General features: G+C 48.0%; 1 protein-coding gene across 7 annotated transcripts in view; it reads right to left on the reverse strand.

The window, feature by feature from the left end:
• Positions 1-16652, reverse strand: part of ABCA1 (ATP binding cassette subfamily A member 1) — a 139100-nt gene that overhangs the window by 84756 nt on the left and 37692 nt on the right. For all 7 annotated transcript variants that reach the window (XM_057547558.1, XM_007178271.3, XM_007178270.3 and 4 more), the window contains one exon: positions 15563-15681. In XM_057547558.1, the coding sequence (XP_057403541.1) occupies positions 15563-15681 (119 nt within the window). The remainder of the gene's footprint in view (positions 1-15562; positions 15682-16652) is intronic.

Raw genomic sequence — 16652 nt, forward strand, 5'->3', positions numbered from 1 at the left:
TAAATAATTAGCCCTTCAGGTACATTTAGAAAAGGTTCCAATCCAGTGCAGTGAAGCAGAAAAAGCACTAGCCAGAAATCCAATTTTAGTCCCCAGAGTTGGAGGCTGTGCCTAGTGGCATCAGTTGGGTATTTCATATCTTTCTGAATTTCAGCTTCTTCATCCCAAAACATGAGGTTTCTGGCCAGATGCTTGGCAGGCCCTCCTCCTTACTGAAATGCTCTCATTTTCCCTGCCATATTTCATTTGAGTGTCCACTTCTCCTTCTGCCCCTCCCTCTTAATAACCCAACTTCTTTCAATAAAGAGAAAACCAGCTCGTCATGACCTCATGACCAGGCAGACATCACTGAGAGACTAGCCCACAGGCCCAGGAACGAACCCACCTCCCGGGGGCAAACCTAGCAAACCTAAATCACTTAACTGATGAGAAACAGATGTTTGACCTGAAAATGGGGCTGTGAGGTGAGGCTTAAAGAGGACAGGAATTAATCCCGGGAGCTATGGGGGTGATGTGCAGAGATAAAGTAGAAGGAGGGCTCAAAATCCAACCAGACTCTCATCAGTGCTTCCTGATCCAGACATGTTCTGCTAAAGCAAACTTTAATAATACAGAGTTATAGAAGGGATACACTAAGCACGATTCGCGTCTCTAGAGAAATGATTCTCTGGCTACACCTTATTTGACTAACTCCTAGTTATTCCTCAGGACACATTCAAGAAGCTGGTCCTGGCCCAGTCAGTACCCCTTCTGAGAACAGGTGCTCCTGCAGGCTGACCCCTGCCTGGTGCTCCCTAACACATATGATGCTGTGTTCTCACCATCGTGTTCGCTTCTATAGCTGCCAAACCTCAGAGCATCTTAGACTCACTTAGGGACATGCTAAAATGCGGTTTCTTGGGCCCAATTCCCAGAGATTCTGAAATAGTAGCTCTAGAGTGGGGCCTAAGAATCTACATTTTAATAAGCATCTCTTGTATTTCTAATGCAGGGGGTCTGGGGACCATCCTTTTAGGAATGTTGCTTTATTTGCATATTCTCTCCACCAGACTATGCCTCTGGGACACAGACTATGTCTTTTATCCTTGTATCCCGGTGTCCAGATCAAGCAGAGAATTACTGATCAGTGAATGATGGCTGGATAATAAATACTAGGAGATGGGATCAGGGCTGGGAAGATTCTGGAAGTATCCGAGCAACATCACAGGAGGTTTCCTTTCAGCTGTACAGGCCCGAGAAGGGCCCAGAGGTATTAGGATGATCCCCAGGCTGCACCCCAACAGTAAGCAGGACTCCTGGTCACTAGAACTATATTCCCAGAGACGCAAAGTGACATCCTGAGTGTCCCAGTAGCCCTAAGGTATCCCTAAGGTAAACGGGAAGAAGGTAGGAAAGCTAGTGGCTTCAACTGAGGTCTGGCATGGAAAGCCTGACACTAACCACTGTGGAACAATGGGGGTCAGAAAACCTGGGCTCTGTATCCGTTTATTTGCCAGATTATTTCACCTAGCTGTGTCTCCACTGCCTCACCTGTAAAGTGAGGGATGAAGAAACCTCTCTGAGCTCCGGACAGAACAGAATATTCACATGAGCTGAGCCTCAGTGACCAGGCGGGTCACACAGCCCTCCTGAGAGTGAAAAGCCAGAGCAGCACTCGACACTGGGCTGAACCAACTCCAGAATAGCCTCCTCCCTCCGGAGCAGGGCTGCTGAAGGGTGGGAGGCCAACCCCGCTGCACTTGCGATGGCTCTAGGTCACGAGCAACACTCTTGAGACCAGGGAGCATGCGCAGTGCATTTACAAGACGTTTCTGGTAAGTCAACTGGCTCTGCGGATGACAACAGCTGGATGTGATCAAACTCCAACTGCCTCTCAGTGAATCCTCCGAATGAGAAAGAAGAACCGAGAGGCTGATTAAACAGTCAACAACCTTTGGCAGTGCACGTGCACGTGGTGGGGAGGCCGCCATGCGGCAAGGCAGCAGGGAGGGCCAAAGATCCCTGGTTACGAAGAACTTGAATTCTGGTCACACGGATACCACACATGTGGACGCAGAGTCACACACCGCCACCACCAAGCTGCAGCCAGTGTGTGCGCAGGAAAGCAGCGTTGTGGGGTGCACTGGTTCTCAACCTTGGCTCCCGGGAGATGCGATCAGAACTTCTGGGGCTGAGACCCAGGCATCAGAATTTTCTAACACTCCCCAGGGTGATTCCAGCCAAGTTTGGGAAACAATAGTGCAGTGAAAAGATCAGGGGTGTGGGACCAGAATAACCTAACTTTGATGCTGGACTCTGCTGTTTATGAACTGTGTGGCTTTGAGAAGTTCATTTTGCCTTCCTGAGCCCAAGATTTCTTACCTAAGAGGTAAGGGTAACAGTACCCACTTTTCGAAGGTATGAGGATTAGAGATATTTACGTGTAATGCATGAATAGTGAGCAACGGGCTCAATGTAGGTGCTCAAAAAATGATAATAATTTTGTGATTATTGAGAAGGATTTATTTCACTCACCTTTACTAGTGTACCACCATGAAGTGTAGAGAAAAGGTAAGGACACAGGCACTGCCCTCAAGGAACTTCCAAGGATGATAAGGGAGATGAAGAGGCAAATCAACAGAGAAAGCAGAAGGGATGAGAGAGCCAGAGGAAGGCAGCTCATGGAAGCATTTGACCCAGATGAGGCTTATTATCTGCAAGTGTTTCAAGGGGGTAGTCAGGCTGAAGCCAAATTCTGGAAAAGGACAGAGAGCCAGAAGTCTCCAGAGGCTGTGTCTGGTGAGGAGAGGGTAAGGAAGGCCTCCTGTGATGGCAGGGACCAGGATACCCTGTAGTCATAGTGCTGTGTACACCAGGTTCTCAATGTTTCTGAATGAATAAATAAATGTACAAGCAGATAAACATAGAGGAGATTCCTCAAAACCTAAGATTTGGGGAGTAGGATGGGAGAAGGAAGAGGATGAGGTATAGTATGAGGCCAGAGTTGGGTGACTTTGTACCTCTGGTCTCAGTTTTCTCCGTTTTGTTGTTGGCAGGAAAATGAGTGGAGAAGCCAAGAATATCGAGAAAGCCTGATGTCTGAAACGGCCCTTCTCCTCTCGGCCTAGCTAACTCCTACCCTTCTTTATGACTTGGGCCATAAGTCATCTCCTCCAGGAAGCCTGCCCTGACGTTCTGCCCTCAAGCTGGGTCAGGTGGCCATCCTCTGTGCCCTAATAGCCTCCTAAGTGTGCTTCCCCCAAGCTGCAGTTGTCTGAGACCACATCTTTTTCCCCAGAAGAACAGAAGTGCCTGAGGGCCAGGACTTTGGAACTTGAAAGCACAGCAGCGCCTGGCACAGAGAAGGCACCCCGGCAATGGTGGATGATGGAGGAATGGATGAACACAAATGAGTGAATCAAGTAATGAACTGAGGTGATCTGCTGCGGGTAGGGAAGGGTGAAACAGGACCTGAGTGTGAAACAAACCGGGTCAAGATAGCGTTAGAGTTTCTCTAAGCCCCCTCAGCTGCGTCAGCCCAGGTCAGGAAGACAGTCAGGTGAGTGGGAGCTGGAAGCAGAGTGTTGGAAGTGTCAATAACAGGATAAATGGGGATGACAGCAGCATCTACGTCACTGCACTGAGCTGGGGGTTAAATGAGAAAATGCACCTGAAGTCCCAGCATAATGCCTGAAACCAAGAAAAGTTCTCAATAAGGACGGCTAATACCATCATCACTTTCAGGAAAGACACCTCATTAGCTTCGTTGCTAGTTTGATCCTAAAGCATATGCTTTCAGAATAGATAAGAACACAGAAGTGACTTTGCCAACTAAGTCAATACTGAATTTATGATCTAAGGTATATGCACGTGTGTGTGTGTATGTCTGTGTTATGTATTTGCCTGGCTGAGCTCCTGAGTCAGACAGAACTATTGAATTCTTTCTGCTGACACTGTCTATAAGGTGAAGAAAAGGTTGAAGCTAACCGATTTGCCTATTCAAAGCTTTAGAAAAGATAAATAAATCTAGCATTTTGCAGAGAATCAATGAAAATGATCGCCTCTACAGGATCACTGCAAGGATGGGCATAGATGGAAGATGACCAGTAAGAAAAACCAGCCATTGGAAACAAGACAGAGAACACAATGGAAGAGACAGTCACTTACTTGGCCATTTAACTTTGCCCACATGAGCTGACATGACCTTGATTTTCTTATCTGTAATGTGTAAGTTGTAGAAGATGATCTCAGAGGTCTTCTTAAAGTTGGTACTGAAAGGTACACTTGGGGTAAAACTAAATCAGGACTGGACATGGCATCAGAAAATCTGAATTCAGGTCCCAGTTCAGCTGTTTCCTCACTGTGTAATCATGAACCTCACTTTTCTGAATCTCTCTGGGCCTCAGTTTCCTTAGATGTAAGAAGGGTTAATAATATTCACCGCTTGTTGTGAACACCAAGATCAAGAAAGTGAAAGTACTCTTCTGGAGGGAAAGGGCCTCAAGAGTTTACAAGGGTAACTGAGAGGATATAAATACTGTCACAGAATATGGTCATCAGGGAGCTCAACGGGTCACTAAACTAAACATGAGTCCCTGCTGCCTGCAGAGAAGACCAAAAGTCCAGCAAAAGGCGCCTAGAGCTTTCCGGCTGCCATCTCTCTGATATGGACCAAAATACTTGAGGAGCCAGCAGCAGCCTGTCCTTTTCCAGAGAGCTTTGCTTTGGGTGCAGGGAGGCAGGGCAAAGAAGAAAAAAAAAAAAAAAAACAATTCAGGAGCTTGGAGTCTAAAGAACAGAACAAGTGAAGTGTGTGTTTGTGGGCTGAGGACAAACAGGACAGAATCCTCAGTTCCTTGCCAGCCCTCTGGGCCAGGCAGGCTAAGGAAACGCTTCCACAGCAGCAGAGAGAGGGGTGTGGAGGCGGGGGGGGGGGGGGGGGGCACTGCACCGGGGGATACCTTCATGGCCACGCAGTGTTCCTTCTGCTTCTTCCCAGCCTGCCTGCGTGCCGCGGAGAAGGAGGGGAGCAGGGAAGAGGGAGGGCAGCAGCCCCGGAAGGCGGAGGAGGGAAGCCCTCAGCAGAGCTGGCGGCGGGGTTACTCTCGGTCAGTGCCCTCCAGTGCCCAGCTCTGGTTTCAAGATCGCTGTAGTCTCTTTTGTTCAACATGAAAAGAAACCACAGGATCAGCTGCTTGAGAAGTGGGTGGAGGAGGCAAATGAAAAAAAAAAAAAAAAAAAAAGAAGTCGAGAAAGAGATCACATCAGCTTCCCAGGCCCAAATACTCTTCTTAAAAGGACCCCAGGAGGGTCTCCCAGCCCTGACCCTGTCGCAGGGGCAATGGCCTGGAGGGGCCATGGCCAGATTCTCGCTCCTGGCTTGACTCAGCCTAAGCCAGGCCTTCTAGACAAGACTGCGAAACATTTCTCTGCCAGAAAAGGGCTGGGAACAAACATACTCAGGTGTCTTCTGGGGTATTTTTTGTTGTTTTGGTTTGTTTTCCTGATGCTAGGGCTCCACTTTCTTCTTCAGGGATAGCTCCCGCCTGCTTCACTGAGACGGCTGGGCCCTCCCCGGGAAAACCAGGGCTTCTCTGGGAAGTTCAGGGCTCTGGAGAAGGGGGTAAGGCAGGATATCCTGGCTGCTCCCTGGGCTGACTCTTTAGGGCCCGTGAGAGGAGGCCGGGAGCCTGGGGTACACACAGCCTCAGGACCTCCCTGCTGGTCATCTGGGCCCAGGGTCCCCTACCCAGGAGAACTTTCCTTCTCTACAGTGAGGGCTTGCTGACGGACACCAAGACACCCTTGAAAGATCCCAGGTTCTGGAGTCTGGCTAACCTGGTTCATATCTCAGTTCAAGAATTTTCCAGTTATGTGGCCTTGGAGGAGTCACTTAGACTCTCTGAACCTGCATTTTTCTATAAATGGAGATCGGCCATACTAGGGGGTGGGCTAAGTAAACACTAACGACACTGAGTGAATACTGACTCACACACACTGCAAGAGAAAATACAAGCTGAAAAATTAAACAAGTTCAAAACAAATGTTGATAAAGTCTTGGATGACACTTATGTGAAGGGTTCCACAGAGAAACCAGAATATTTAGGGTCACGCTTCCTGAACCCTTTGTGGCAAGTCCCGGGGAAGCCAGAGTCTTCTCCTGAGACCAATGGGAGCATCACAGCTTCCAGAACCACATTTTCCTTATTCTACATAGAATGGAACTTGCATAAGTTCAACAAACTTCTAAATGGCTACTGAACCCAAAACGCTAGAGCTATGGTTCCAAGTAGCAATATTTCTTGGCGCTCCTTGAAGGCAGGAGCCTGTAATCAAAGAGATGCTGTATAAAGACAGGATCCCTGCCCTTGCCTTCCAAGAGAAGGTGGACAGAGGGTCAGGTGAGCAGAGCCGTGAGCCTGCAGCCCACTCTGCCACTCCAGAATCAGTCAACGTTGAAATTGGAGGATGGGAAGAGACATGACACATCTTTCCCAGATCCATCTGCTAAGGCAACAGCATACCCGTGTCTTACTGAGAAGTGGGCAAGGTGGGAGAGGTGGTCAGGAGCCCCTGGAATGAGGACTGACGTCAGCTGATAAGAAGCTGAATGGTAACCAGGCCCCCAAAGAGCCAATGGAGACTGTGGCCCCAGAGGGAGAGGTGACCTGTTCACACAGGCCAGGAGCTCTGCTAATGCAATGCAGGTGGTGGACACAGTCGGGCTGGCTTGGGAAGCCCAGAAGGAAAAGAAAGATAACACTGGGGAGGTAGCATTGGCCCCAGTGAGTTTGGCACCTAAAGAGAAAAGAGGAAGAGGCAAGGAGACATCGTTAGACAAAGCAAGAAAACAGCTGGGAGAACACTACATGGAGACCCCTTTGTGAAGGCCAGAAAGGTGGAGAGGTGAGGGAGGGTGCCCAGAAGAGGCAAGGAACAGAGAGAAGGCGAGATCAAAATAAGAGGAAACAGAGTCTAGAGACAGGAAAGACCACATCAAACAGAAAGGGCAGAGAGAAAAAGAGCTGGGAAAAAAGAAGGGAGTTGGAGGCATTCAGTTCTTGCTGACGAGCTGGTCTCTGACTGAAAATGAGACCAGAGGCTCCTAACACAACAAGTTAGGGATTAGAATCAGCATGCAGGGCCCTGAGAAGCCCAGGAACATGGGAAAGGAAGGGAAGATGAATTTATCAATTAGGGGCTGAGAAGGGGTTCTTTCCAGGGTTGGACTAAGGAAGAATTGTTCATATATATAAGGTATAAATTACTTCAGTTTTTCTTACTTTTAAAATTAATAAAACGTATATTAAGGGACATGGTAGTGCTTTGTCGGCAGAGGAAGGGGATTAACATGTACCGAGCATCAGATACATTATATGTATTATTTTCTTTCTTTCTTTCTTTTTTAATACACAGCCATTGTATTTTATTTGGCCGTGCCGTGCGGCATGTGGGATCTTAGTTCCACGACCAGGGATCGAACCCATGACCCCTGCATTGGGTGCCCAGAGTCTTAACCACTGGACTGCCAGGGAAGTCCCTATATTATTTTCTACAATCCTTAAAACAAGCTTATGAGAAAGGTATTATTTTTCCTATTTTTCAAATGAGGAAACAGACCCAGAGATGTTAATATCCTGCTCAAGGTCACAGAGCAAGCAGGTGGTAAATCTGAACCCAATCAGCTCAGGCTTACAAAGTTTTGGCTCTTTTCGCTATATAGGAATTAAATGAATCATTTTATTCTTTTTAAATGCTTCATAATGATTTTGGCATCAAAAGCTGGTGATACCACGCATGCGTCCTGGTACTGGAATAAGGCGAAGTGGCAGCATGGGATGGTGCAAAGATGCTGAGCCTTGAGGTCAGACAGACCCTGATTAAATTCACAGCCTTACTCTGTGACCTTGGGCAAAAGATGTGACCCTGTGAGCCTCAGTTTCCTCATCAATAAAATGGGGGTGATAACACCAAGCTGGTGCTGCTGTAAGACTTGAATGTCACAACATATTTAAATGTAAAATGGCATCACAACCTGGTACAGCTTAGTCTGTTGGACAAAGTGTCACTCTAAGATTGCCTTTCTGTGCCTCAATGCAACAGCGATGAGAGGGCTAGAAATGCGAAGATTTTAAGGAGAAACAAACTGGACTTCCAAACTGCTCTTTGCCACCCACAAGGTAAATAAATCTCACACTGGAAAAGCACGAGACATGAAACACTGCTGTTGAGGTTAACAACCCAAATTTAAAGGCAGCCTGATATTATGTGGCACATGCCTTCCTGGAATCAAGTACAACTGTGTTTTCTATTCTTGTCTGGGTAAAGCTGACCTTTGATTTGCTTTAGTTCAAGCAATACTTCAACACAGCAGTGCAGCACTGAATCCCCCTGATGGCAGACCAAGCTGGGGTCAAGCCCTACCCTGGATGGAAACCAACAGCCTAGGCTTTGAGACGCTGCCTGGTTTTGACAGGTCTGGGAAACTTTCAAACTATGAAACTCTAAGGCTTCAAATTAGAACTTTTGATAAGTGCATACGGACATGAATTGCAATCATCCAAAGATTTCAAGGAATTTCCAGTTTGATGACATAATGTTGACACAGAGGTCAACTGATCTCCCAAGATGACCCACAGGGGCCCCACAAGGACAGAAAACAAAGTTCGAGGCTGCAGCCTCAACTTCAGCAGCTGCCCAAATGGAAGGAAGGGGTTTAGGCAGGGAAGAAGTGGCTGTGAGTCACAGGATGTTCTTTGTACACGGGCTTTGGGGAACGTTCCGCCCATGTCTGTTACCACGAAACCGGGAAATAGAGGAAGCCTGGCATTTCCCTCGGAAGCCCCCTTGTCTCTGCTCTGATCCCAATCCATCCATGCCCAGTATCTTGTGACCTGGGAACTTTTCTGGCTACCCTGGGCTGCTCTCTTGAGGCTGTAATAACATGCTAGCAGAGCATGGAAGTCTGAAGTTCTAGTCCTATTCCTCCCCTTTGCCAGCTGTGCTTCCTTAGGCAAGTTACTTAGCCTCTCTGAACTTCAGCTCCTTCGTGTTTATAAAAAGGAACAAAATTCCCTACCTCACATGATGGTCCTGCAATGAAGTAAAGTCTAAGCCTGGTGTTCCTGATGTACCAGATACTGTTCTAAATGCTTTATGCTTATCTCATGATTCCCCACAACAGCCCTAAGAGAGGACTGTTATCCCCGTTTTGAGGAAACTGACACACAAAGATGCTCCAGAATTATCCAAGGTCACACAGCCGGTAAGCAGCAGAGCCAAGAGCTGAACCAAGGCAGTCTGGCTGCCAGGTATGCTGAGTCTCTTAATAATAAACTGTACTGCCCCAGTGGATGTTTACAAGATGCTAACTTTACAACCCTTTCCCTCAACTCCCTGCCAGAGCCAGTCACCAAAGCCTGACCTGCCCTCAGGGGATCAGGTCTTTCTGACTTTGAAAGATCAAAGCAGATTCAAAGGTCCATGCAGTGAGTTCTCAGTATTACCAGTAAACCCAACAGCCAGAAAGTTATGATCCATTTCCCTAAGTAAAGTCCAGCATAACCCTCAGGACTTATTTCATAAAAGTCTTGGTCAGAGCCACATCAAAAAGGTCAAACGAGTCAGATTTGTACCATGAATATATAGAAAATGACAACCATTCCACTGACACTCAAAAACGTCACCGAAGGGATGGACAAACTCGAGACCCAAGTCAGGGTGTCAGGATGCAGGCGGCGCTGCCCCAGATCTCTCCTCCCGTCCTTCCCCTTCCAACCCGTGACCTCAACGACATGGGATGTCTTCAACCACTACATATGATACAAACTTGAGAGGGGCCTGGGCCCATGATGTCATCTAGAGATGAAGGAGAGCTGTAGTCTGGATTCCAGGATTTGGGGAAGGAGCAAGGCACTGGGGCAGAGTGGATGTTTGAGCTGAAATGTCCAGCAGGAAGCAGGCTAATGAGCCCATTAGGTATCGCTAAACAACACGTTTCAGTAGCTCTACAGGAAACAAACAGTAAGAAAGCAAAGGGATACCTCCTTTCCTAGCCCAGTCCTGATCTGAGCAGCACCGGCCCCCACTGGGAAGGCCTTAGCTCCGGCCAGCCTGCTGGTCACCCCACTGGAAAATGCCAGATTCCCCAAAGAGGATGCAGTGGGCTGGAGTGGTGAGCAAACCTGGAGGGCCGGGTGGAAGAGGAGGCCGAGCAAGTAGGCGGTCCTTCCTGTCCCCCCAAGCCTCTGGCAGGGGCAGATGCAGCTGTGTGAGGCCTGAGGCTGACACGGTTTGGGGGACTCTCTTCAAGAAAAAGAATATTTTTTTTAACATCCTACTTTGGCAATTTTTTGATTGCTGAGATCCCTACCAGCGCCTTGGAAGGGGGCTGTGAAAGTGAAACTTCTTTAGCTTCTCAGTAAATCCACTTCAAGCCTCTGGGTTCATGGCAGCCCTTCCAGTAAAGTTCTGGAAGGTAAACCTTGTAGACGAAAGAAAGCCAAGGCTGTGCTGAAGAACTTTTGTCATTATTAGTAATTGAGACCCCTGGTGACTTGGGTTCACACAGTGGATCAACTTGAAAATGGCATGTGCTGGGATTTTATACTTTTCAAGGTGCTTTCATTTGACCCTCAGAATACACTGTGAAGGAGAAAGGGCAGGTGTTATCTCTCACCTTCATTCCACAGAGATTCACTGGTTGCTTACCTGATTGTACTGCTATCATGCTGACGCTTGTGACAGAGCCACAAGCAAGGCCCAGCCCTGCCCTCCAGGAGCTACAGGCAGGGGATGGCCCACATCACCAGTCAGTCCCAGGTGATCCCCCGCCCAAGTACCGACCAAGTTTCCAAGATGAAACATGTTCAGGTTGTTTTGCCAAAGTCCCAATTTCGAGGCAAGGAAAGCTGAGGCCCAGACAGGATGAACAAATTGGCAAAGCCAAAAGGCAGCCAGGAGCAGACGGGGAGGTAAACTAACTCAGATTAATTGCATGTCAACTATGTGCTGTGACCTCACTATCAGTCATCTACAATGTCATCTGATTTAATGCTCAACAACCCGCAGAGCAGCTAATCTCCACTTTTCAGGTAAACTGAGGGTCAGAAAGAATCAAAACATGCCCAAGGTTCACACTTAATGAGGGACAGAGCCTGAACTTGTTCTCAAAGGAATCTTCTTGTGAGGGGGGAGCAAAGTCAGCAAAGACCTATTTCACCATCTTGGTGACATCACTCCCCCAAAACAAATCTTAATACAAAGCCCAAAACGCTTTCTCTTACAGCAGCATTTTCCAATCTTCCAGCATTTACAAACTACTCTCACAAGTTTCACCACATCCACATAAAACGATGTCTTCTTTAAATTAACTTCAAGTAATTTTTTCCTATTTAACAGACTCCTAAGCAATAATACCCATGAAATTGCAATTTGAGATAGGTTAAAAGGAAAAGTTTTCATCTGTGTACTGCTCAAAATCATCTCAGATACCACACAAGACTCACTCAGAGAAACACTCCTTCTTGCCAGACTGCATCTCACAGAGACAGAATCTAGACCTGTCACTTCTTCTAGAGTTTTTGAGAATTTGTGCAACTTTTACACTTCCATTGGACTGTAGTCATGACAGGGACTTAAGAAGAAGGAACGCTCCTCACCTGGACTCCCAAACATTAATTTAGCCCGTACTCAACTGGGCGGTTGTAGGTTTAGGAAGAAGATAATAAAATGTCCAAAAAGTTCCAGTGATGAGAAAACTGAGTGAGGGGCCCCTCTGTAAAGCTTCCTACATGCGTTTCTTATGAGGATGGTTTCAAGGATAATTAGACTTGTCTATGACTTAACTCTTAAAACTGGTGGTCTTCCCAGTTGGGAGATTAATAGAACAGCACAAGAGAGCTCTGTAGAAAGAGCACTGCACGGGGCAGCAGAGGTTTAGCTGTGTTCAATTCCCAGAATATCCCTCTGGCGGCTGTGCAAACTTGGGAAAGTCCCTCCCCGCTGCTGGATCAGAGTCTATTCTAGAACAGAAGTTCCGTATGGACAGAGGCCATATTTGTTTTGTACACCTCTGTGTCCCAGCACCTAGAACAGTGGTTGAGACATATTACATGTTCAATAAATACTGGCTGAACGTTTGAATCAATGAACCCATTTGTCTATAAATGAACTAACTGGCCTCATCCAAGGTCTCATCCAATAAGTGGAAATAAAACAATGCCCTAGCCCAGCAAACCATGGGACTAGAAAAGAGTATTTGAGCAGACACTCCCCTATCCACAAATTATCAGTGGATAGGCCAATGGATTTAGCAGGTGAAGTGGAAGGAAAAAACAAGATGAGTCCTCTAACCAGATCACAGGAGCCCGGTGGCCCAGCACAGATGACAACATGGGTTGGTAGGTCTATAAGAGCCTGAATGGCACGGTCCAAAGGGGCTGTCAGTCTCCAGCCTTGGACTGATCCAAGCCTCCAGCCCTGGTCCCACAGTCACCAATGACTTGGATGAGAACAAAGAGAGCTATTTATCAAATTCCTACATGACAGGCAACAAGCAGCAGCAGCAAATATAACATATGGCAAAACCAAAATCTAAAACGGTTTGGGTAGGAGGAGATGACATAGGGAATCTAAAAATGTAAACTAGAAAAGAGATAGATATTCTCCCTTTAGGTTCAAGAAGCCAACAGCACAATTCAGAAATGGAGAACAAGTGACTTGCGATTCTGTATGTTTAAAAGGCTCTGTGGTTTGGGTTGACTGCGCGTGGAATATGAGTCAGCAGTGTGACCTGGATGCCAAGAAGCGTCACCGCATTAACAGAAAGATGGTGCTCAGAGCAAAGGAGACAAAGCTCTTTCTACCCTGTGTTGGAAGACTGTTGTAATTTCTGATAAACTTCAACAAAGACGCAGACACACTGAAACACAACCAACCAGAGAAGAGGCAGAAATGGCAGGCGGGGGGGGGGGGGGGGGGGGGGGGGGGTGACATTCCAGAAGAGGAATGGAGGCCATTTAGCCTAGAAAAACAAAAGATTTCAGGAAGGGGGGTGGGGAAGAGCTGTCTTTTAACACTTCAAGGGAAATAGATTAGCCTCTTTCTCTGGGAGATAAGCAGACCAGTGAATAGATTCTGATAATTAGAATACCAGTATTCTAATATTGGGTATCCTGCCAATACCTGAAATGAGCTGCCCTGGGAGAGGCAGGTTCCCTCCTCAGCTAGGTAGAGAAGGTTGAGGAGGGCAGGACTCTGAACCAAGGATCCTTCCCATCCACAGAGTGACAGTGCAAGAGAGCTGAGCCCATCACGCTGTAAGTAGGGGTGTCGGGGCAGAGAAACAGAGGTCTCCAAGTCAGGATCTACACCAACATACCCCAGCCTCAGACGCTCTCTGAAATCTAGAGTGCTATTCAAATTCGGCAAAGAGTTACTGATTTCACCTCGGAAGAAGCACCATTTCTGTTGCACTTCCCTCTGGACTGAGGCCGGGCTCAGTGCTGCAAGACAGGCAAAGAAAGGTAGAAGCACTTAAGAAGTAGCTGCAGGGCAGATAAGAGACCATACTGAGTGAATGGAGAGATAAGCCTTGATGGGAGACAATCATACTCAGAGATCTCTCTACAGAGCTGTGCAGAGAAAGTTGTTTGAATGCAGGTTTGGTTTCTCTTCTCTACCCTGACTCATGTCTCTAGTTGCTCTGCGTCTAAGGAAGCACCCACTGAGATCTGAAACAACACCCTCCCCCATCCATAGTCTGTTTCTCTGGCCGTGCAGTGCAGAGGCAGACGAGCAAGGCCAGGTGCTCAGAAATGCATCACTGACACACAGGAGTAACATTGGCTCCCATTTATTGAACACCTACTATATGCCAGAAACTGCGTTAGGGTTTACATTTCACATTGCAGGTTACTTATTATTTACGGCTGAAGAAATTAAGGCTCAGAGAGGTTAAGTAGCTTGGCCAAGGTGGCACCACTCCAAAATAATCATAGCTCATATTCACTAAGTGCTTCCTGTGTGTCACATGCGGTCTTTCAGCAATTAAATGGTTCATCTCCTTTACTCCTCACAACAATCCTATGAGCTAGGTTCTCCTATTGTCTCCATTTTACAGATGAGAAGAGTGGCCCCAAAGGGGTCTAAAGGACTTATTCACAAAGTCACCAAGCTACAGAGTAATACATCGTAGCTCTCTTTCCTCTTGGTCACACTGTCTCTGCAGTGGAAGAAGTAACCCTGACTCTGTCTCTGGTCCACCAGGCAGGGGGCCCCCAGCAGATAAGGAAGGACTAATGCTTTGATTGGTGATTGCTACCCCTCTGTGTCCTGTGCTGAGACAGACAGGTGTGCAGGATGGGGGTCTATAGGGCAAGAACACAGCATCCAGGTGGCCTGATTGTGCATCCAGGAGTGGTCCAGCTGGGAGCTCCTCGAAGCTGACCCAGGAGCCCGAGCACAGTCACACCCGTCTCTGATGGGAAATGACACCTCCCCCGCACCACCCCACACTGCTTGGCCTCCCTTTGTTGGCAGATCCCACCCTGCTCACTGCCTCTTTTCCTGCCCAGGGAAAGCACAGTCTGGCTTCCCAAGAGAAAGCTCCAATCCAAGCCTGGTTTAAACTCCAGCACTTTACACCATTTCTTCTTTCGCCAAGTGGATGGCAAACTGGGAGTCCTCTCAGCAAAAGCTGGCCCACCCCATTCCTCCCAAACACCAAACTGAGAAAAAAAGTGCTTTCCTGGAGTAGTGGTAGCAGCTAACTCCTGATGGCTGCAATTTATCACTCATGCTGTTTAGAACCACCGGTGCATGGAGATGACAAAAAGCAGACTGACTCTCAGTCAGCTTCGTTATTGCTTTTAAATTCTCTACAGACCACGCAGGCCATCACGGCCTGCACCCAGGGGTCTGCTCCCACCACCCCCTGCCCCCCCCGCAGTAGGCCACGGCCCGGGAGGCTGCTCCGTGGTGACTTCTGCAACCAGTGCCTCGGCCAGCAAGCTGCCTGCTCTCAGCCGCTTCCTAGACGGCATGCAGTAAACTGCCCGGGCACACCCCGGATCAGAGATAAAGGTGTCACTTTTTAAAGCTCAGAGTTCAAGTACCCATCAGACTAAATCAAATGACCTGGGGGAAGATGAATTGCATTTTCCTCTTAGAAATGAATGCTCAACTTTCACTTCTCCATATCAAGTTGCAACTTTTAACTGCTCTTACATGCCCAGAAGTATCCCGTCTGTAAATCTTCCCATTCATGGCAACCGTATGGCCAACTCCAAACACATGAGGTTGGCAGCAACCTGCCCGCCTAACGGTCCTAACGCCAGGCTGGTGCCATTCCTCTCTGGGGGGGGTTTCTTCTGTGTCCCCAGAGAAGGCCAGCACACTCACTGAGTCCCTCGTTTCTTCTCAAATACATCCTGCAGAGAGGCCTTACAGCCCAGCCACTGAGGAGGAAAACCCCGTAGGGAAGAGCTAAAAGGAACAAGTGCCAGGCCGCCGGGGCTGCTGTCTCTCCCTGGTGCAGGTTAACGTCCAATCACGAACCAATTCACAGAAGGCTTTCGCTTACCTGAGCTGGAACGCTCGACCCGGTATAATGTCCTTAGAACTTGGCGTATGTTCTTCATGCTGGTGTCTCTGTGGCTGTACAGAAGAAGTCGCCGAGCATCTGAGAACAGGCGGGACACACTGCAGGGGGTGCAAGAAAAGTAGAAAAGCCCTGGTTAGGCCAGCTGTCTCTCCAGCTTGAACAAAGTACCTGCCGGGAAGACCCAGCCTGGCTGCAGGGTCCTCCGTGGGCCGGCCCTGACCCACTCCTGCTGCCCCGTCCTCCAACTTCACTGAGACCCTCTGCTCACAACCACCCAGCCACCAGCCCTGCCCCAAATGCTCGTCCTCATGTGTCCACACAACCAAACCTCACCAGCCATCAAGGGCCAGCCCATGTGCCGTCTCTCCAGGAAGCTCTCTCTCTCACACACACACACACACACACACACACGCACACACACAGGTCCCCAGGACCAACTTCTCCAAAAGACACAGCAGACACAGTGCCTAGGGCCCAGGATACTCTTATGCGTCCACAAAATTTTTAAATTTCTTTTAAAATCAGAAAAAAAAAAAAATTCAGAAATTCAGAATGAATGCATATGATAATGAATCCAGCCTGGATTATACTCATCTTTATACCAACACGGTTATAAAATAAAATTTTTAATATTGTTGCAAGGAAGAAGGGGTTCATGAAAGCCACAAAGCCTAAGGTCCATGAACATTATAACGTGGCCCTGCCTGCCTGGCGGCAGCTTCCTCAAAACTGTCCTGCTACATCTCCTGCAGTTCTTAGTCCTTTCTAACTCATGCCACAGTTCTGTGCCTTCCAAGAATCTTCAACGGCTCATTCGGGAAACACTTATTCAGCCCTAATGTCTGTTGCTGAAGCCAGGAGCCAGGAATACAAAAGTGAAGAAAGCAGCATCCTGGCCCTCAGGGAGCTCACACCCAGGGCTGAGAAAGACTTGCAGATGAAAGACCGCTGCAGTGTGATAGGGCAGCAATGGAGGAAGAGAGGTGATCTGAGAGCAGAGAGGACCAAACTCTCCCAGCCTTGGCTGTGAGCTCCTTGAGGACAGGCCCCTCCCTCTGCACAGCTCTGC

Source organism: Balaenoptera acutorostrata, chromosome 6, assembly GCF_949987535.1.
Source record: "Balaenoptera acutorostrata chromosome 6, mBalAcu1.1, whole genome shotgun sequence".
Classification (NCBI taxonomy): domain Eukaryota; kingdom Metazoa; phylum Chordata; class Mammalia; order Artiodactyla; family Balaenopteridae; genus Balaenoptera; species Balaenoptera acutorostrata.